Raw genomic sequence first — 22,069 nt, forward strand, 5'->3', positions numbered from 1 at the left:
TGGCCAGCAGTGGATCCCTTTGGAGCCAGCTGAAACTGGTCCTTATCTAACATGGGGCAGCTGCTGGATTCTTCTCACATAAGTTACCCCTGCAGCCCCCCACTACCAAAACCTTGCCATGTAAACCCAATATGTTTAATGCCTGGCATTAAAGTGATAAAAACAGCAGCAAGAAAAAACTTGAAAAATCCTACTGTGGTGAAATCTGACATACCTAACTTTATACCTGAGAACAGGTATAGTTCTTCACCGTGGTGACAACATGAAGCTAATAGGCTACTGCTGGATTTATTTTCATCACTTACATCTTCGGGTACCTGGTGTTAAAGTCGAAAAAAGAATTCCCAAGCTCAGCACTTTGGGAACACAACAGTCCATACCATGTGCCTTTCACTTTGATCAGTAAAGCACTGATCACAGCCCCATATGCACTGCTGCTCCAGATGGCATGAAACAAAAAGACACAGTCCATGTCCTGTAGACCACTCAGTCTCAAGAGACGGAAAAAATACTTCTAACTGCGGAGCTGATTGGAAGAAAAGCCTAATTATCTGCCAGTCCAGTCTTACAGCTGTTGTTTGAACTTCTGAAGGGTTTGTTCCTGGAAAACAGCCCTCAACAAAGGATCACATGTTGTCTTTGTACTATATTTATGGCTGCTCAAAGACAGAAATAGAGCTCATTACTCTGTTATCTCACCTCTACTGTGTGAGCCTGGGCCAGGGCAAGGGCTGCTCCTTCTCTCTAGGTGGATCAATATAGGTTGGTACATCAGTTCAGGCTGGGAGCCAACTGTCGGAGTAGCAGTCCTACTGAAAAGGACCTGTGGCTTATAGTGGATGCAGGCAGGTTATAAGCCAGCAGTGCCCTCCCATCATGAAGAAACACATTGGGCTACACTAGGAGTATTGCCAGAAGACTGAGGGAAGTTACTAATTCTTTGTATTCAGCTTTGATAAAGCAGCCCTTGGAATACAGTGGTCACTTTGGGGTCTGTTAGGTCAAAAGGGGTGTGGAAAAAATGGAAATTATCCAGTAGAAGGCTCATGATATGATCCAGGGTCTAGATGACATGAGCTAAGAAGTGAGGCTGAAGGAACTGAATTTGTTAATCTAGCCAAGAGGAGGCAAAGGGAGCGAGGAGGGTGTATTAGGATCCAAGAAAAAATTGTTGTCTGATTAGAAAGATGATGGAGCCAAATTCTTCTTGGTAATAGCATATATTATAAGAAAGGGTAATGGCCACAAATTGCAAACTGGAAGGTTCCAATTGGGCATTGAGAAAAAAAAAGATGCCAAAATGGTAATGCAACACTGCAACAAATGACTCAGAAAAGCTGAGGAATCTCTGACCTTGGAGATACTGGAAATCGAGCAAGATTAAGCCATGGCTGAGGTGGCTAGTGTTGTCAACTATTCCTCTTTGAGCAGGAGATTGGACTGGGTGCCTTCATGGTTCCTTACCAAGCAACATATCCATGACTTGAACTGAGCCTCAAGGGGTTTGGCAAGGCAAGCCCTGTGCATGTAGCTTGTTTGCTTGAATACAAAATAGGGAGTCAAGCAGAACTAGTGAATTTGGCAATTCTTTTCTGTTGAAAAAAAAAAAAAAAAGTGGAAAAGAAGTCACAAATATTGTCTTTTCTGAAAGTAGAATGGCACTGTGTTCAGAAATGCCTCTCATAATTGAGCAGAAGTAATTGAATTGCAGTTCTAACAGCAGAAACAGTCTTTAAAACAAAATATGTCAATCAGTCCAAAATCAAATGGGAAGAAAGGGGAGCTATAAGAAAAAGAAGAAAGAAAATGTAAGAAAAAGTGTATGTGGTGAATTCATTCATTCATTTATTTATTTATTTATTTTAATATTTTTAATTCTGTCACAAAACTAAAAAATCAGCTCCTCATACAGCTCTCACAGACCCCCAACAGGTTTGGTCTATGGTATTTTCCCTCCCTATCCCCCCCAGGGCCTTCTGGGTCTCAGGATTGCCATGTGCTGAATATACCTTTCCTCTCAGCCTTTTAGGTGCTTTCTAGCTCTGCTTTGGCTTCCCATACACTTGATCTTTTATCACCCCCATTCTCAGTTCCCTGGTCTTCCCTTCACCAGGAGAATTAAAATGTTATCCCAGGAGAAAGGATGTGGCTGCATTTTGTCTGTTCATCCCTAGCAAAGGCAGCATTAGATACCTGGCCAGGCTCACTCCTACAAGAGGGCTTAAGTCATGTTGCTTCCAGTGGGAAGGAAGCAGGTTCCAGTGAGGGTCACGGAATCTGGGCATTCACCTTGGAGTAACATTGGTTTCAGAGGGATGTGAAACTGGAGTCTGGAATGAGGGATGGAGCTGGGGAAGCTTGTTTTCTTGTTTGTTTGTTTTTTTTTGGCTGAGGTGACAGGTTAAAGAAAAGAGGGAAATGGAGATGGAAATTTCTCCTCTTCCAATTTTGACATCTGTCCAGACTGCCTGGGGAATGCATGTGTGAAAATGGTCATGTCTTCAGGAGATCCATGCAAAAAGGCCAGCTCCACTTACTCTTCCTCACCTCCAATTTCCTTCTCCAGAAAAATGCTCATCCCCTTGAAACTAGCTGAACTCTGAAGGGCTAATACAAAACAAGCAAAACAAGGCTAAAGCTGCAGACATGAGACTGATATAACAATAGAATTAGAAAGCAGAGGACATGGCACTGCAAGGACATTAGGTGTACAGATACAACTCACCTAATGCAACAAGAGATCAAGAGTTTAAGAGATATCAAGAGATTCTCATCATCCTGTTTCACGGGTTCAAGACTTAACGGAAAAAGTTGTTGAAGATGTTGAAAATTGGTTTCATTTAAAGAACCGAATAAATTTACAATCTTCTTGCAGCCGGGGAAATAAAAATCTAAACAATGCCCACCTACAAATGCTGTCTATAAGGTTTTGCCATGTAAAAGGCAGGAAAATTAAAAGGGGACAGAATTGCCTATAAGCTAGCCAGAACTTTTCTGATCACATGCATAGAAAAATAGGTATATATGATACACACTCTTACACTTGTTAATAATTTTATTAACTTGTTTTATTAGTCCTAAGTTTTTTCTTGATGAGATTATTTCATTTAATACAAGGAGAGGTTTTAGCAATTGCAGTGTCTCAAGTATACCAAGATAGGACCACTTGTATTTTGAGTCTTCCAGTACATTAAGAAAGACTCTTCTATCCTCATTACAGACCTCTATCTAAACAGAGATATATCTAATATTGTATCATCAATACATAAATGGATTAACTGATGATTTTTTTTGCTGTTGTTGCAGGTATTCCTTGCCCAATCATCATTGCCTGGGCCATTGGCAAATTATATTATGAAAATGAACAGTAAGTGATGTTAACATTTGTGTTTATGTGGCTCTCTAAATAAATTAGGAAATGGCTATAAGCTGAACTAGTAATTTAGAAATTAGTCTGATTGGAAAGAGAAAAGGTCATCTAAACCCAAATGACCTCAAATTTCAGAACACTATTTGAGTCAACTCCTGAAAGTATCAATATATTCCCAAATCTCCTTTGTCAAATTCTAAAGTTTTCATTTGATATCTTTGTACATGATTTATAGTCAGATTAATCTCCTTCAATGGGAGTTCTGCTTGAATAAGACCTTGGTGAAAATTACAGTTGAGTGCTAAAGGATTTAGCCTTCTGGGTGTGCAGAATTCAGTTTCAGCCTGCCAAGAGTTGTCTTACAGTTGGAATTTTTGCATTTCTGTTTCTGTCTCTTACAAGTGGAAGCAGTTAAGTGCATGAAATTGAAAAATATTGGAGATAAGCAGGCATATGTGTTGTTTTGTTTTTTTTTCCCACAAATATTGATACTGGTCAGGTATAGTTCAGCTTGTACTTTGCAACTGGTGTTTGGATCAATGTGTACTGGCTGTTACAGCTCACTTCTCTAATCTTAAAAAATTCTTTCCTGCATGAATCTGGTATTCATATGACCACACTGTCTATCTCTCTCTCTGTCTGTAGCACATATGATTAAACGTAAGTATCTACCTCATAGGTGTCTGCATCTGCACTAATCTATGGTCTGTTATGATTAGTGGTGATCAATCAAAACAGTAAATGCAGTCTGGGGTGTATTTCATCTCATCTGGAAGAAGGTGTTCAAAGTAGGTTGGATGAATTAGATTTACATGCACTATTTCTCTCTCCTGACTCTAGAGGAGATGGACAGGATTACTGGCTGAGTTATGGGCATCTACACTGTATGGGAGGAATTCTGTTATGCACTACTAAGTTCTTTTTCTTTTTTCCCCACTAACTTTTGAACCCCTGACTAATCTCTTCTATAGCTTCAGTGGTGACTTTGAAGGTGATAATCTGATTCCCAGGAGTTGCACATAATGGCAGTCATCCAGACACCCTTTAACTGACAGAAATGTTTAGTGAGGTCCAATCCCAGCCTACAGCAATCACACAGGAGAATCCGTGTTGTAGTTCCAAAATGGCAAGTAAAAGTTTAACTGGAGTTTAACTTTGGGTGTCCAAGTCAAGCAGCCCTGGGAGATAACCTCAGATGACCAGATTTCCCTAGTTTCCATGCTCACAAACCTTCTTTTTTTCTGTGTGGGTAAAGGATTGCAACATTTTGTGTCTGCTTCATGGTCAAGTTCCTTTCTTGAACAAGCAAGGGCAGCATGGCAGCTGTCTCATTGTGCTGAAGCTAGAACTTTCAACTGTAGAACAACCTTAAAACAGAGAGGCAAAATACCACATGCTTTAGTAGCAGCAATGCTGATTAAACTTTCCTGTTCTGAGTGATTGAGTTGAACACTAAGGTTTGGACACATCATTTTTGAAGGACTGCTCATCACCCACAAAATAAATAAGGGCAAGCCCCTGATAATATGCCACAACATCTGTGATTCTGCATACAAGGCAGATGTATAGAGAGACCAGTGCATCACCTGTACCAGTTCTTCCTTTCAAGATCATCTCTATGCCTGCAACATGAATGTTAAAGAACCTCACTTTGATGTATCTTAGATATGAAGAAAGATATGACATGTTTATACAGCCATTATATAGGTCCTGCACAATATGGCATTACAAAAGAAAGAAGGATGAAAAATACTGTCAGCATGGCAAGAAAAACAAAGTGATTCTATTTCTATGCAGAATGTTCTGTGGTATATAGGCTGCTCTTGTTGAGTCTCTAGGATCAACCTCTCTGCCTTGAGTGGATTATGAAATAAAGCTTCAGTTTTTAAATTCATGCCATGGGCAAATTTTCACATACTAATGTACATCATTTGGCTAAAGGGCTTGCTGATAGGGGAGGTTTCAGGTTACTTTTGATTGACCCAGACAACTAAACCTAATGTCTTGGGATGTTTTCACCTTTGTGCTGATGCTTGGCATGAAGTGAAACATTCGCACACATCTTCATTGTACAGCACAGCAGCTCCAAGCCTATTGTGTAAAATAGAAAGCCCTCTTGGCCTCTGCCCACTGTAGTGTGGGGTGTAATGGCCTGGAGCCTTAGTGTTATCCTTGCTTTGTGTCAGCGGTGGGGCCGGGATTCATATACTTCATCACCCTGCTTGAGAAACTGAGACTGGACACTTCCACAGTGCCATTCCTTTGATCTAACACACGCCACACAGACGGACAGGCAGAGATTCTGTAAATGATGAGCTGGTAAGGGCATTAAGCTGTAAGGCAAGGGCTATTAAATGAACTCTGCTTTTCACGTTTGTAGTAATGGCATATGCAGGGGAGACTCAGTGAAGTAAATGAACTGAAGCAAAACTAGAAATGAATTGCTTGCTGAGGGCCTGTCAGTTATCATGAATATTCAGTCATCTTCTCAAGCATTAAAGCACATGATACTTCAGATAGCCTCTTCCTACTGCCTCCTGGTCTGAGGAAAGGGGCAGATTCTGCTGAACTGTCAGACTAAAGCTGAAAAGTCAAACTAAAGCACTAAATGTATGTGCGGTACACGTGCATGATGAGAGTTTGTGTGTATTTAACTTAGGTATTGTCTCTTCTCCTCTCCAATTAGCCATTGGGAGAGTTTGGAATAAACTTTGTGACATTTACATAATCCTTTCCCTATGCTTTGGATAATATAGAAATCATACCTTTAACTTGAGTGCATAACTGTGTACAAATACAGACAGAGAGAAAAGTAATTCCCAGCTTCGAGAAATAATTGCTGCCAAGATAATTCATCATCTCTCATGCCAGGAGAGGCTGAAGGAGCTGGGACTCTTTATCCTGGAGGGGGATGAGGGGTGTCTCACCAATGTTTATAAATATCTGATAGCAGGGTGTGGAGAAGATAAATCAGTGGTGCCCACTGACAGGACAAGACGCAAAGACACAAATGGAAACACATGACATGCCATCTGAACATAAAGAAACACTTTTTTTTTTGTGAGGGTGGTTGAACATTGGAACGGATAGCCCAGGGAAGTCATGGAGTCTTCATCCTTGTAGATACTCAAAAAACAAATGAACATAGTTCAGTCTGTGAAACAGACTGACCATCCTGGTCAGCCTAGTTGTTAAGGCTCCATTTATCCTAACTTCTGGAGAAACTGTTTTACTCCCCTTGACCTAGCAAACAGGACACCAATACAAAACCTGTGCTTGCCTACAACCTTCAAGACTGTTCAGATACTCCAGTGGGCAGCCCATAATTCAGAACAAAATGAGAACTTATTTACCTGAGTATGCATTTGAGCTATAACATAAATTGTTTGGAGGTTCATGTTATATGTAGCTCATAGTAGCTTAAAAGCTCAAAATAATGCACAAGAAGAATGTTAAGGAAATGCTTCAATGAGCTTCTTATTTTTTTTCCTTTTTTATACTTATTATAAGTATGAAGAAGTATTTTGCATAGTGAGGCCAATATAATTGGTACTGTGGCAAATATCCTGTCTGGGATTTAACAGGTTTTTAGCAAAATCTGACAGTGAGTCAGTAAAAAAAAGGAAAACAAAACAAAACAAAATGATTAAGAGATATTATTGTAACAATTTCATTGGTGGACCACTGGTAAGGAGAAGAACATTAGTAAGGTCTAATTAACAATAATGATAAAACCAATGTTGTTTTTTGCTGTATGAAGAACCATCACAGAACCGTGGAGAATATTTATTAGCGCTATCCAATAGAAGTGCGTTTATATATCTGAGTTTAATAAGAACTGTCTTCATAAATTTTCCTCTTCAATATTTACAGAGTGTTTGTTTATTCTTCCAGAGGTAAAGAAGAGAAAAAGAAAAAAAAAAAAAAAGGAAAAAAACAAAAAGAAAAAAAAAGAGAGAGAGAGAAAAAAGTGGCTTTTACATGTAACACAAAGCTGAAATTAAATTCTGATGCACCAAGTAATTTTCAGTGTTTCAGATTTCTCTCTTTTGGTTATAAAGAGATGTGTAGTACAGATTTTACTGTGGAATAAGGGCTTATATTGGATTTAAAGTTAGAGTTAAGATGACAGGCAGAATGTTTGCAATATGCCAGCTAAGGTCACAATTTGATCAGTTAGACTGAAATATGAAATTCAGCTAATGAAATGTAGACATATGTAACGTCTCTGGCACATATCTATCCTCTAACCTTACTCTCTTAATTTAATGGGCAGACTATTAATGTTTAGACTGCAAAGTAACAGATCTGTTTTATAGCCTAAGTAGATGAGCATCATTCTAGAAAAGCTTTTTTATTATTATTTTTCCTCTACTGAATACAAAAGAAACCTGGATCATCAAGCTTGCATGTACATGTAGATGCCTGTGTTGTAGAAGTTTACCTTTGGCAACAACCTCCTTCCCTCAAATTTTGTGAAAGTGTGTGTATACATACGTGGTGCCTCATTCAATACAACTTTAGTCTGATACTGGGCTTCAGATAGTAAATATTAGTATTTTTTTTCTTCAATATGATCTTACAGTTAAGCAATATTTTAATTCCAGAGAGCAGTGAGCAACCTTTGCCATTTAACCTCATTTGTGCTCTACAACCTCTCTTCCAAATTTTCTGCAGACTTCTTCTGGCTCACAAAGCTCTGCCACATGTCTCAGTCCCTTATTGGTCCCATTTGGATTCCTCTTCCAGCTTTCCAGAAATTCCTCTTCTAATGGATCTTGGTTCTCAAAGTTTCAGGCAATCTCTAGTAGTTCTCTTGAAATGCCCTTCAAAAACATCTCTTAAATCTAGGTCTTGCAAGTTCTGGAGAGTTGTGTTTCCTGCCTTGGCATATCTTCTCTTAGACATCATTTTTCTTCATATCATTCCCTCTCTCTAATACAAAAAAAAAAAAAAAAAAAAAAAAAAAAGCTTCATTCTTTTAAAGCTGTTCTTGGGATTCAGGGATAATAAATAGACTATAGGAAGTATCTTATTCCAAGTCTTGCTCTCACTGCCAAATTTTGGAAAATTACTTGCAAAATTATCAATTTACATTAATTTGTGGTCAGTGCACCAGGGAATAACAGATGTGTTTTCTATTTACAAAATATTCAAAGCCCTATGGTTCATTTGGACCTTAAAAAACTAAATCAAGGAAAGGCAAAAATTGTGTGATACTAAATTGTACTCCTAGAACCCTGGTGCATATCCCAATATTTCTGTACATTCAGGGCAATAACAGCATTTTGCAAAGAGCAAATGCTCTTTCTATCTTTCTCTAAAACACAAGCAATGTGTTTTGAGGACATTACGTGATTGAAACTAATTCTAACTGAACCATAGCTTTCCTTATCTCATTTTATTTACCTTATCTACTTCTGATGTCCTGTCTTACAGATTGCAACCTCCTTGAGTCAACAAGTATTATTTCTTGAATTTTTGTAAAAGTGAAAATATGAAAATATTCATGGCCTTCTTAGCTCAGGAGCTGCCCTTGTTTTCATGTCTCTAGAAGCACTAGCCTTACCTTTAATGACAAAATGAACACAGAGGAGACATAATTTTTTGCTTTGTAGACTTGTTAGGTGGCATCCACAAAGGGGAAAAAACCCTCATACACTTGAACTGCAAAATCTGCTTCCTGTGGAACAAGATCTGGAGCTCCGATGACTTAAACCTTAAGGCATTATGGCATTATGACAGCAAAATTGTCTCTGCTTGGTGGAACCAGTATTATGGATATATCTGTATATCATGGCTATATCTGTAATATTAAATTAGATGAGCCTGGAATCACTATTGGGGCTGGAGTCCAAATAGCATGGACTGATTCACATCCATATTACTAAACTCTCTTGGCCCCCAAATCAGGGCAGCTGCGGTCTGTTGGGAAGGTTCTCTAGTTCCTACTAACTCCAAATTTGTTCCCCAGGAATTGTTTGAGAGTTAGCTATTGTTTGGCCTGGGCCAAAGCTGTATAATATAATGGTGTAAATCACTGAGTCCAGGCATGACCTCTGCTTCTGATTAATTTACTGACAGAAATATAACTGATTTATGATTCCCTGTATGGGTCACTGTGAAAGCACGGGCTTTTGGCAGCCAAAAGGGCCATCTGTACCATGGGGTGCATCAAGCACAGCACTGCCAGCCGGTTGAGGGAATGGATTGTCCCGCTCTGCTCTGTGCTGGTGCGGCCTCACCTCCAGTACTGTGTGCAGTTCTGGGCACCACAACATAAGAAGGGCATAAAACTACTAGAGAGTGTCCAAAGGAGGTTTACAAAGATGGTGAAGGGTTTAGAGGGGAAGACATGAGAAGCAGATGAGGTCCCTTGGCTTGTTCAGCCCAAGCAGAGCAGGCTGAGGGGAGGCCTCATGGCGGCCTGCAGCTCCCTCACGAGGGGAGCAGAGGGGCAGGCGCTGAGCTCTGCTCTCTGGGGACAGCGACAGGACCCGAGGGAACGGCATGGAGCTGGGACAGGGGAGGGTCAGGCTGGGTGTTAGGGAAAGGGTCTGCACCCAGAGATGGTCGGGCAACCCCAGGGCAGTGGTCACGGCACCGAGTCTGACAGAGTTCAAGAAGGATTTGGACAATGCTCTCAGACTTGTGGTTTGATTTTTGGGTGGTCCTGTGTGGAGCCAGGAGTTGGACTTGATGGTCCTTGGGCGTCCCTTCCAGCTCATGCTATTCTATGGTTCTATGATTCTATGACTCATCTGTTGTATAACGAAGCAGGGAAAAAAACATTTGGAATTAGTAGAAGTGAGAGTCAAGCCAGCAGTCAGTAACACATGAAACATCGAGGCTCTCTGCTCATCTAAGGTCCTGTGCTTTACCTGTGCTTTCACTTAACCTAAGTTCATGTCCTTTTAGTAATATTGGATCAGGTATTTGCTAGCTTCAGATAATGTCTTTTTACTGTATGCTGGATCTGGTGGTCACCAGCTTGGTTCAAAACCAATGGGATGCACACCTTCATCCAATACCTTATTTACCCATCATTTCCTTGCAACTTGAGATGCATGTGCTGTAATAGCCCTTACTTTCTGGAATTGAAGGGTCTTTGGGCACTGCAATAAGTAACAGATTTTTCTCCTTACAAAGAATATTTATTTCATCCCTTTTTCAGATGCAGCAGGTTACATCTTCTGCATCCTCCTTATAGCAGGTTCTCATATTTCTTGGAAATAATTGAATAGTCAATAGCCAACTACAGGATGGGAACATGAATTGTCTGATGGGAGGAGAAAATGAGGCTCAGACCTGTGTCCAAACAAAAGAAGGCTTTGTAGCAGAAAACTCAATCACTTGCTGATTATGTACATAATTATACAACTTGGAGCAAAAGGGGAAGTCTCTCCATCATGTCCTTGATATTACAACCTGTGTAGAAGAACTGCATTCCCCTTTATAAACGTTTCTCTCATTTCTTTTGTTTCTTACAGATGCTGGTTTGGAAAAGAGCCAGGGAAATACATTGACTACATATATCAAGGGCCAGTGATTCTTGTTCTTCTGGTAAGGATATATGTGGGTGGAAGGACAATGCCATCTTCCATTGAGGGATATTTTGATAGGCACCTGTGATGTTCCACTTCTACTTTCATATAAAATAAAACATAGAAAGGTCAAACATCTTCATCTGCTCTCTGCAGTTGCCACAGTAGCTAACACTGCAAGTCAAAATTGCTGTGATCTGGTTTTGGTTGTTTCCTTGACCTCAGGCCATTCTTTTCTCCTCTTTCTTTAATGCTGTTTGCCTTCCTTTGTAAAATGTTTTGAGATGTAGGAAGGAAAAACATTCAAAAACAGGAGGTGTGCTGTAACATCTGCTTCTCCACTTGAGCTCTTGAGAACTAGGGCACTTCTTTCATCCATGTTTTTTTTAAAAATGTAATAATTGTTGTAAGGAATTGCATTTCATTGTATAGCCATCTACACCTTCTCCATTCTCATTATTGCCATGTATTTGTTCCTTAGCCTCCCTCTTTTTAACTTTCCTTCTCATTGCCACCCACAGTTAACAAGCTGTTTATCTGTTTAGCCAACACTCTGTCCTCTGTACCAGCCAACAGCAGGCAGAAAAAGAAGGAAGCTTTTTCATAAACTACTTGGAACCTTCAACTAAAATTCAGTGATGCTTTCCCAGAAAATAATGGGTCTGGATCAGCCAGATCAATGCTATTATAAAGGACAATGCTGGAAAAAGAAACGATCTTCTTCTTTCACCCCTTTGCAGGAAAAGCCAGCTAGGAAGAAGGCAGATGTCCTGACAGGGAATTCCCAGGGCTCACTGGAGTCTTTTTCACTTAGGGAACAAAGAATGGGTATATATGTTGGAGTATGCTGCTCCAACCCCCATGGAGAAAGTGTAAATGCTTCAGAACAGGCAGCCACTGTCAGCTTTTTCAAGGCTAAGAAGCCTTGAGCTCTCGCCTTGTCAGATCTGTGCTTTTCATGTGATTCACCAAGAAAACAACTTCTCTGTTACCTAGGAAGCCAGCTACTAATCTGAATATTTCCTAATCTAAAAAAAAAAAGGTGAATTAGTCTTTGAATTAATTGTTAAGATGAGGCAAACAGATCATATTGTGTGTAGCTGAAAAGAGAAAAAAAAAGGTAATAGGAGTGTTTTTATGTAAAAAAAATCTTTACGCTCTACGGAGAGAAATATATTCAGTGTGACACACAATATAATTGTGTGCTACCAAGAGAGCCATCCCAAAAACACAAACAGCCTCACAGTGAATTAACTCACTGATATAGAGACTAACTCACATACAAATCCTATTTAGAGAGCACAAGTTAGCAAGTTTGCAGTACTCAAAGCATTTAGTTTTTGCATTATGGCCTGGAGGTCAGCCCTGTGGATCTACTATAGCCCCTTTGCCTCTCTATAGCAATCAAAAACACCTTTAAAATTCTTTGATGGCATTTCTGACAGAGAGCATAGGTAGCTCAGAACCTGGAGAATAACTTTAAGTAGAAAGGGTTATTCTGGGGACAGTAAAGATAACAAAAAGGACTGAAAAATACATGTACAGTTGGAGACTCTTCATGTACAGATCACTTTCTCTACCTGTAATTTACAGCAACCCTAAAAAACCTTTTAAAACAAACCAAGACCTGAGCATACCCTAAATATATCACCCTGACCCAACCAACCTGACATATCAAACCTTTCCACATTGGCCTGCACTAGAGCTCTAATTAAAGCACTAATGAGGTAACAACTGTAATTGCACTGTGGGGTGGAGAGCAGCTGGTACAATTTAGACAAATCACATGAGGGCAAGCCCTTTCTTCACTTTCCATATGATTACCCTTATTGGGGAGTATTGTTTGGTGAGGAAGAGAGCTCTAGGGAAATTTATTTTAAAAGGAGAATATGAAAACTCTTTTGGTTATAAAGAGATATGTTATAAAGAAAAGTTATAATACACCCTGACTGTCAGAATGTGCTTTTTTTTTTTTTTTTTAACAACAGTTGAGTCTCATGCTTATAATTAAAAATGCATGGTTTTACAATGTCTTAAAGTAACTTGTCAGGCTCCTTTTATGATTGTTATGCAAGTTAAATCATATGTAATGAATCAAGTATCACTTGTTGTTATTGGAGTTACTGACCCTTTCAAGGGTCCTATGAAAAGTGCTGGATTAAAAGCACTGAAATTTGATGTTTTCCATGTACCATGGCAACATAGTCAAATATCTTCCACCCAGCATGTCAGTATGCTTCTGCCTTAACAAAGGTGGGGGTGAAGTGCTGAATCTAGCTGCTTCCCTCTAAGCGAACGATGGCCATGGGAAACGGAGGGCTCAAAGGTTTTAAAACCATACAACTCTCTTTGACCTTTTTTTGGTCACAGCTATGAGTTGGATCTGAACTAATGAATTAAAAGTGTTGGATAAACTGAGCTTTGTGTCTTACCAAAGAACATGCAGAATGACTCTGGGGGAGAACCGGTGCACTGCTGGGATGATAGAGAGATATGAATATTACTAGAAGAAATGAATGTTATTTCCAAAATTGGACTCAGACTGGAAGTTACAAGTCTAAAAACTTCATTAAATTACCTGTCCACATGCAAGCACTCAGCCTGTGGCCATTAAAATTGGCTTTACCCACAAAGATAATTTTAACTAATGCAGAGAATTGTATTTTGGGTTTGTTGAGAGCCAAGTGCCCAGTGTACATCCAGCTGAGTTTTGGTTCCTTGTTAGACAAAGGTAGCATCTTTTTTTCCAGAGGCATTACTATACCAGCCTGTGGAAATATGATTAGAGAGCTCTCGTTGGTAAATATTCTCTGTTACAGAGGGCTAAAAACTTTTGAAAGGTCTTGATCCTCTTTAAAAGGTAGGATTTAATCTGTCAAAAATGATTTCCACTGGTTTTGATTTCTCATTTCTTTGCCTCTGTACACTGGGCTGCTGCAGACCAAGGCAGAATAATACCGAGAAACAGATCATGCAAAAGTTTTGATTGCCCTGGGAAAAATGCAAGTTGTCTAAGAACAAAGCATTTCTCATGATGGAACCAGTACTCAAGTTCACCATGAAGCCATATTATTCTCTGTTATGTCTCAGGATATGAGGATTTTGAATAATGCAGAAGACATTTGTTCTACTGCTTTCCTATTTATCTTTAGAAGAAGCTTGAACATTGACTTGCACTAAAAATGGGGAAACAGTTTCAGAGACAAAGGAAACTGGGTGTACATTCTGATCCTGTATCTTGTGCTAGATACCTGTGACCAAAGTTGTGAGGGAGAAAATGTACTTAATTGTTCTTTATTGTTTAATTCTTGAATTGATTTTGGCTTGAGCATATCTCAGGAGAGATCTAGCCATCTAGTCCTCTGAATACTTTGAAATTCAGTTTCTGATAGCACTAGAAAAAGATATTCTATCAGTTATTTTCCATTCAAGTTAGTGTTTGTTTGTTTGCTTGTTTGTTTGCTTGTTTGTTTTATTTCTATGGTATCTTTCCTCAGAATGGCATAACCAAGTTTTAATCATATGTCTCTGTCTGAAGGTAAAGAAAGGGCAAAGGGCTGGAACTGCAAGCTGTGGAATTGAATTTCAGCCTGAATTTATTAAGAAAAATACATTTCTTATGTGCAATTTTAAATGTAATCCCTGTCAAAGAACCGGTGAACCATGAAAACACAGCAAGATCAGAGGAGGAACCTCAGAAAACAGTCACCAGAGACAGTTAATTGAGCTGCTTTTTTTCTCAATAACTGTGTAGTGAACTGACCCCAGATATGAACCATTCTGCAAAGTTGCTCAGAGCTAAGACTGTATTAAATTTTCATTTTTTCACTTTCAAACAGACAGGTCAGATATTAGGATTATTTTTTTTTTTTTCAGACCTTCTGTTCCATTTTAATAGATTCTTTTCCCTTATGCTTGAGAACTGAACAGTTTTCTAACCTCTGCTTTTGAGGTTAGTTGAAAATAATTCAGCACAATCAATTAACTGCTGCCAGAAGTGGATGAGCTGATGGGAAGACCTGGAGTTTACTTCTATCCCTGCCTTCATCAGCTACTTGCTTTTGACAAGTTATATTTCTGCTCTAGGTCTCAGTTTCCCCAGCTAAAAAGCGAGCTTGATGACACTTATCTTCCTTTGAAAAATGCTTTGAGATCCCTGGATGACAAGTACTGTAAAAGAGTGAAGTGTCCTTAAGAAAATGGGCTCATCTATATAATAATGTGGAATTTTGACAAGGAGACAGCTGACGTGCGGTCTTCATGATGTGCTAATCAGTAATGATGTAGAATTTGAGGCTGAGGGTGCTGGGGTTGTTTAGCCTGGGGAGGAGAAGGCTCCAAGGAGAGGCTGCAGTGGCTTGCCGAAACCTAAAGGGGGCTACAGGAGAGCTGGGGAGGGACTCTTGGTCAGGGAATCGAGTGATAGAGTAAGGAGTAATGGCTTTATACGTAAAAAGGGTAGATTTAGACGAGATATTAGAAAGAAATCCTTCACTCAGAGGGCGGTGAGGCCCTGACCCAGGCTGCCCAGAGGAGCTGTGGCTGCCCCATCCCTGGCAGTGCCCAAGGCCAGGCTGGATGGGGCTGGGGGCAGCCTGGGCTGCTGGGAGGGGGCCCTGCCCATGGCAGGGGGTTAGGATTAGATGGGGTTTAAGGTCACTTCCTACCAAAACTATTCGAGGATTTTGTGGTGGCAAGACCAAAGCTTGCCACAGTACTCAAGGTGTGACCATACAAATGGATTTTTGTAGCAGTATCCTGTTCTCTGTTTTATTGTCATTCTCAGTAATTCCAGACATCTTTTGTTTCTTTTCTTGAGTACCACTGGGAACTGAGATGAACTTTTAAGGAAGCTAGCTAGTATAGTTCCAACATTTAGTTCCTGAATTAAAATACGTAGAGCTCATAACTTGTTATGTAAAGTTAGGATTGCTTTACTGCCCTACTGCATTAGCTTTATATCATGTGATTTCATGTGTCATGTTACTGCCTGGTCACTTAGTATTGTGAGTCCCTATACAGATCTTGCAATCAGCTTTTATTTTTGCTATCCTGAGTAGCTTAATATCTCTAATGAGCTGTCAGCCTTCCCTTCATTCCCTAGATCATTAAGGTCTACATTGAAGAGCACAGATTCACTACCAGCCTCACTCTGTTGAGAAAACAGACTACTATACATTCCTACCCTTTATTTCTTGCAATCTTATATCTGATGCTCTTCCCTCCAAACTTATAACAAAAAAAAATTCTATAGGAGCCTTTGGAAAAATTTCAAATTCCTTTCAGAAACCTGATATGTTTTTTTTGTTTGTTTGTTTTGGAAGTACATCCCAGAGAGAGTTGACTTACCTAAGCTTAATAATATTATTGACATAAAGAAAATTATCATAAATTACCATTAATATGTTTAGGCTATAGAAACAAGGTTTATGATATTTATTAACTGTCTTCCAATATAACTAAAGAAATAGTAACAATTTAAACAATTTACCTGAGAGGTTATTTCCCACTATTGCAAAGTAAGTTTCAATACAACTGTTTGCAATAGCTATAGGATTTGACTCAATAATTATTCACGTTCTTTGTCCTAGTTTATCAGTGCAATGGTACTTTACAGTATTTATACATCATTTTTTTTGTCTTGAAATGTGCTGCACTGTGCTTTTGAATGATTATCCTAACACCACATATGCACTTACAGTTCTGAAGAGCACAACCATCTTTCCGCCATTCTCTTATGCGCATCCTTTTCTGATATGTTTTAAATGTACTGCAGGTAAGGGGTATAGGTTTGTTAGGCAAAACCCAGCATTTATGGAATTCTTCCCTTTCTGATATTGTCCAATCAGATAAAATTTGCAGTGCATCATAATCTTCACTTCTTTTTGCTTGACTGTAATGCTCTACTCACAATTTTGCAATCCACATTGTTAAAGTTCTGTTTATTTTGATGTTCTAAAAAAAGTCACAATGGTTTGTTCATTTGCCATTTTATATATAGAAGCATTGCGCCTATGTATGCATCTATATGCATTTCAATTTTGCTTTCTCTGAAAAGCATCCCCTAGTTCTTTGCAAACATCTTTCTTACTGATATAATTGCTTCTCTGAATATTTTATTAGTTTCCGCTGACTCTTTTCCCACTTTTGTTTCCAATTCAGCATCATTGTTTTCTGAGATCGAGAATTTTCTTCCATTTTTATTATTATTGATCTATCTTTTTCATTTTGCCTTCTGCTTCCTGACTAGCTTATGTTTTTTCTCAGCCCCTGGATTGCGGATTAATTTAGTTTTCTTATTGATTTTTTTTTTTAGTTCCTCGTCTCTACAGTTTCCATGTTCTTCCACTGCTAACAAGATTGTAGTCCATGGTTTGCAAACTTGTGACATACCTGAATTTTTCTGACAAGACATTTATCGTCATTTTCACTAGTTTGCACGCATGCTGTCATAGCTACTTACTCCTAGAATAGAGATAATATGCTAATCTGATTAGAGTTCGTCAAGAGTTTATCTCCAGTTCTGCTTTTGTTGCTATTTCTCCCTTCCTGTTGCTTAAGTTCTGTAGCTCTGGAGTCAATAGTGTCTTCAGGAACAAAAAAAGTGAGATATCCAATACCACGTATACACCTGCAGCGTCTCTTCTTTCTAAAATTTATGTTCGTGAGACACGTTACACAGCCAATAAAAAATTCATATGAACAACAGCAGTTGCCCAGAAAAATTTCTCTGAAATTCATCCTGTGAAGTCTCTCCCTATACTCAGCGTCCTTTCCAGCTAGGAAATTGCATTTCATCAGCAAGATATTGGATGATTACTCTTTGGAAGAAGACTCTCTCTTGAGTCTTCTCTTTAACACATAGCAACTTGAACCTGCCCAGCCTGAGGAACTGCCAGGAGGATCATTCACAGCAACATGCCTGTGATTTAGGCTGTCATGTTGTTTTGGTCATCTCCAGTATGCTGGGGTGGTGATTTGGCTGTTGAGAGACACCCAGGCATTTTTTTGTTTTTACTTATATATGTGTTTACTGGTATTTAAACTTTCAATGTGCCCCTGGTTTGTCAGGTGAAGCATCTGGAGAGAAGTCCTGTTGAGTAAACTGAGACTGGGGACTCCACGGTGCATGACTTGACTTGGGAGTGACCTACAGTGTGTTCCTTTAGCAAAGCTTCTTGAATACGAGACATTTCAGGAGAGACAGATGTCCTGGTGGCGTAGTGTGAGGATCACAGACGTAGTTACAAGATTGGAAATAAGGCTGTGGGCATGCTCATGCATGATGTGGGGCTCTAGTGAGGAATTGGTGTCACCCCAGCTGCAACTGGAGTTGGATTTGTACTTGAGTTTAGATGACAGGGTGGGTGAAGACAAGGGTCTGTGTGGGCATGTGTAACACAGACCTTAGGTAAGGAAGGTGTCCGTTCATCCACCGCTCTCTCCTTTCCCCAGCAAAACACTATTCCATCCCATACTGTCTTCAGGATGTGTAGTCCTGCTGCTCTTGCCTGGAGAGTTGGTCTTTCACTGCTGACTTAGGGACACTCATCCACAATTCTCCCCATTCCCGACCATCTTAATTACATCTCGTTATTCTGCATTTTCCAGCTCTTTGTTGTGTTCCTAAAGGAGTCATTATGGTACCTTTAACCTTTAGGAGGGGAACTCTAGTACCAAGAAGCCTTATTTGAGAATCATGTCAGGACAGTATGATACAACAATTAAAAAGAGGCATTAATAAACTGTCAGACTATTCATTTGAGGTCAGGATGATGGTATATAATGCTCCAGCTAAAATGACTGCTCTAATACCAATCTGGGTTACTTGATCCTGGGGTGGATTTTAGCACATAGCATAAAAGTGCTATTTTATTTATCAATGAATAAGTCTAAGTAGATTAATATTCACATTTCCTGGAAGTAAAGAGGAGGAGCAAACATTCTCAGAAGCACAGAATTACAGACTTACTGTGTAGCTTAAAATAGGAAGCCTGGCAGAAATGAGCAAAATGAACTCTCAGGAGAGCGTAAATACTTCTCATATAAGCTCTTGAGTTTAACAAAAATTGCAAAGAATACTCAGAGTTCCCTCTTCTGTGCTTCTTGGAATATTTTGGCTATTTCACCTCATGAAGGGAGATGGTGTTTGGCTTTTATGATTGAAAATGTTTACAACCAAACTCTTTCACTGAAAATTTGTTTTAGTTCAAAAGGGCTTCTGGGTTTGAATATTCAGATTAAAACTGATCTCTTCTGAAACAGGTGGTCCAAGTGCTTTTTGGATCATTGACTTATAAAGTCTTTCTGGAGCTTTGACTTTTCATCCTATTTTGGAAAAGGAAACAATAAACCTCCAAAGCCCTGGCAAGTAAAGAAAGCTACTTCTTTCCCAGCTGTAGTTGGAGAGGGTCTTATTCCAGCAATAAGGATATTCTTGATACATCATAAATAACATCATAAAAGTAGGAGAATAAGAAATAAGCTGTTTTATGATATCTTCAAGACCTGTCCTTTGGACTAATTTTGTCTATGAGTGCATATCAAGAGGGAAATCCTTAGTTATCTTTTCCATTATGAAGCAACAAATGTGTTGTATAAACAGAAATTAATAAAAATGTCAAGTCAGATTAAAAATAAATAAAAAGGATGTACTGCCTGTCAACATTACTTCTCTTAAATACCCATTCATCAGCTTTCATTTATGAAACTGATGTTTTATAAGAGCTGCACAATTCTTGTTGACACAGAGCTCCAATAATAACAAGAAAGTCCTTAACAAATAATAGTGTACTTTGCTAGATACAGTAAGAGGTTTTTGTTTTGTTTTGTTTTCTAGAAAAACTCATTTTGCAATGGTAAGATCTTTCCTCCTTTGAAATGTTACTATAGATATGTAGGCTATATATATACAGAATAAACACCAGCATCTTGATCTACTTTGCTTGTAAATCAGAATCATTCTGGTAGTCATTAGAAATGTGGGGATCTGCTCCAGATGGGAAAATAGCTGTTTTTCTTTCAAAGACTTCAGCTTTTGCAAGCTATTTGCAGCAGCCTCTTTCCTGTTTGATTATGTCTCTGTCCAGAGTTAACTCAAGCTATGAATTAAGCTCATCCCTGTGAGCTGTGGTATCAGACCTGCTTCAGAAAAATAGACAATAAAATCCATCTGATCCTGCATTGAAAGTTTATCTTCAGATTAGACCTCGTTGAGTGCTAGGTGCAAATGAGCCAAATGTCTTTCTGAAATGAAGGAATGTAGTTTAAAAATAAATCATTAAAATTGAACACACCGAAATGTGTTTCTAGTAGGCAAAACCAAGGAGAAAAAAAAAAAAAAAAAAAAAAAGTATTTAATCGTGACCACATTTGTATCTTTTGCCCTGCAACTTCTTGTTTGCTAAAGTCTGCCTTTGAGATGTCTTCCTGTTCCGAGCATTAAAGATCTCCCAAAGAAACACAAATGGAGGCAAAAGGGAACCCTTGATGTTGGCACCACAAAACATTTTAGACCCTCAGTAGACGCAGACCCTCGGTATGCACAGACACACTCAAAACTCAGGTGAGGTACCCCTGGATAATTTGAAATAGCACTTTGTGTGGGTAACTGGCTCAAGTGCTAGCACTATTTATCCCAAAACACTTGCTGAAAAGTGCCTGTTCTCTCCACCAAATATAAATGGAGTTTCAGATAAACAGCTGTCTGAATTGTGGTGGGGCAAATCTGACTCAGTTCCTTCTGTTTGTACTCTTCTTATCCTCACTGTGATGGAATCACTTTGTAGGCATGGCCAAATCACTTTCCTTCCTTCATTAGCTAATCTAGAATTGGGAAAAATTAATTATCCTTTTTTCCTGAAGAAGCATGTGGGAAGAAACAAGTAACAGAGGCTTTTTGCACAATGAGACAAAAGCAGCCTTAATGTCCTCTCCTAATGCAGTGACAGTTGTGGAAAGCATAGCCCTGTGAAAAAGAGAAAGACAAGCCTTGAAAGAGCTGCACACATTATTTTTAAAGCCAGAAGGAGATCTGAATGATGTTTGTAACCTTACTTTATGCATAAAACAGACCATAGGGTTCTCCTGACTTGATCCTCTTTGCCTCCCAGCCATCATCTCTCAGACTGAGATACGCAGATATACGTGACTCATCTTTTTAGAACCTTCCAGCCAGCCCAGGATGCTCTCTGCCCTCACCCCATCCCAGTTAACAAGCCCTTGCAAAAAAAAACAGGATTCTGGTATTCATGGAAAGACAGATCAAATACTTGTGTTATTTCCCCCACTCCCTCCTTCTCTTGGAACCAGGTCTCTCTTTTCTTTCCAGGCAAATTTATTTTCTTTCCAAGTTTTCCTCTCTCATCAGCTGAGCACTCTGTTAAAGTGTGGTACTCCCTGCCACAGAGTGTTTCAGAGATGAACCTAAGAGATAATCCTATTAATCAGACTCAGATCAGACTTTTTCAGGGAAATAAAGCTCATTGAGATACCAAGATAATTCTCTAATGCCTGTCTCAAAAAGTTCTCAGAGTTGTCTGTTCCTGAAAGCTAGGACAGCACTTGGGCAGTGTCATCAAATGTTTGACTTCTTACCCTCTCTTTACACATCAAGGTATGCAGGGTTATCAGATGGTGGGGCCTCAGGTCTGACATTTATCCTTAGGTGACTGCCAGGGCTTTGAAGGGCATTTTAGAGTTCACTTATTAAATGTTATTAAAGTGTAATTGTGTGAACAAATGTCAGGCCTGGAGTTGGAACCAGACTTTACATTGGGACCCACCCTAATAATCCAGGGGAATTTGGATCCAGGTTCTCTATTTATACAGCAGCCATTTATGAGAATCAGAGTAGGAAGCAAAATTCCCAAGTTTGAGTCTCTTTCTGCATTTAGGTAAGGTGGAATTTGGGATCAGTGTTTCTGAAGCCATGGGTGAGCAGTGGGACAGGTTGTCTGTAATTAACAAGTACTACTGTCACACTGAAGTGCCAGATGGGTTAAGGTAACCAACCATTAGCCAGAGAAGTCTTGTTTGGTCCCTTCATGCTTTTTCAAAAATCCGTGTGACTTTGTATTCACAGCTGTTCCATTGGGGAACACTAAGGCTATCAAGATAGGATGTATCTCGCCTAACTCAGAGGAGAGATCCCTTT

General features: G+C 39.3%; 1 protein-coding gene across 6 annotated transcripts in view; it reads left to right on the plus strand.

The window, feature by feature from the left end:
* Nucleotides 1–22,069, plus strand: part of CRHR2 (corticotropin releasing hormone receptor 2) — a 157,234-nt gene that overhangs the window by 112,407 nt on the left and 22,758 nt on the right. For all 6 annotated transcript variants that reach the window (XM_068673316.1, XM_068673318.1, XM_068673317.1 and 3 more), the window contains 2 exons: nucleotides 3,307–3,367; nucleotides 10,861–10,933. In XM_068673316.1, coding sequence (XP_068529417.1) covers nucleotides 3,307–3,367; nucleotides 10,861–10,933 — 134 coding nt within the window. The remainder of the gene's footprint in view (nucleotides 1–3,306; nucleotides 3,368–10,860; nucleotides 10,934–22,069) is intronic.

This window comes from Anas acuta, chromosome 2 (genome assembly GCF_963932015.1).
Source record: "Anas acuta chromosome 2, bAnaAcu1.1, whole genome shotgun sequence".
Lineage (NCBI taxonomy): Eukaryota > Metazoa > Chordata > Aves > Anseriformes > Anatidae > Anas > Anas acuta.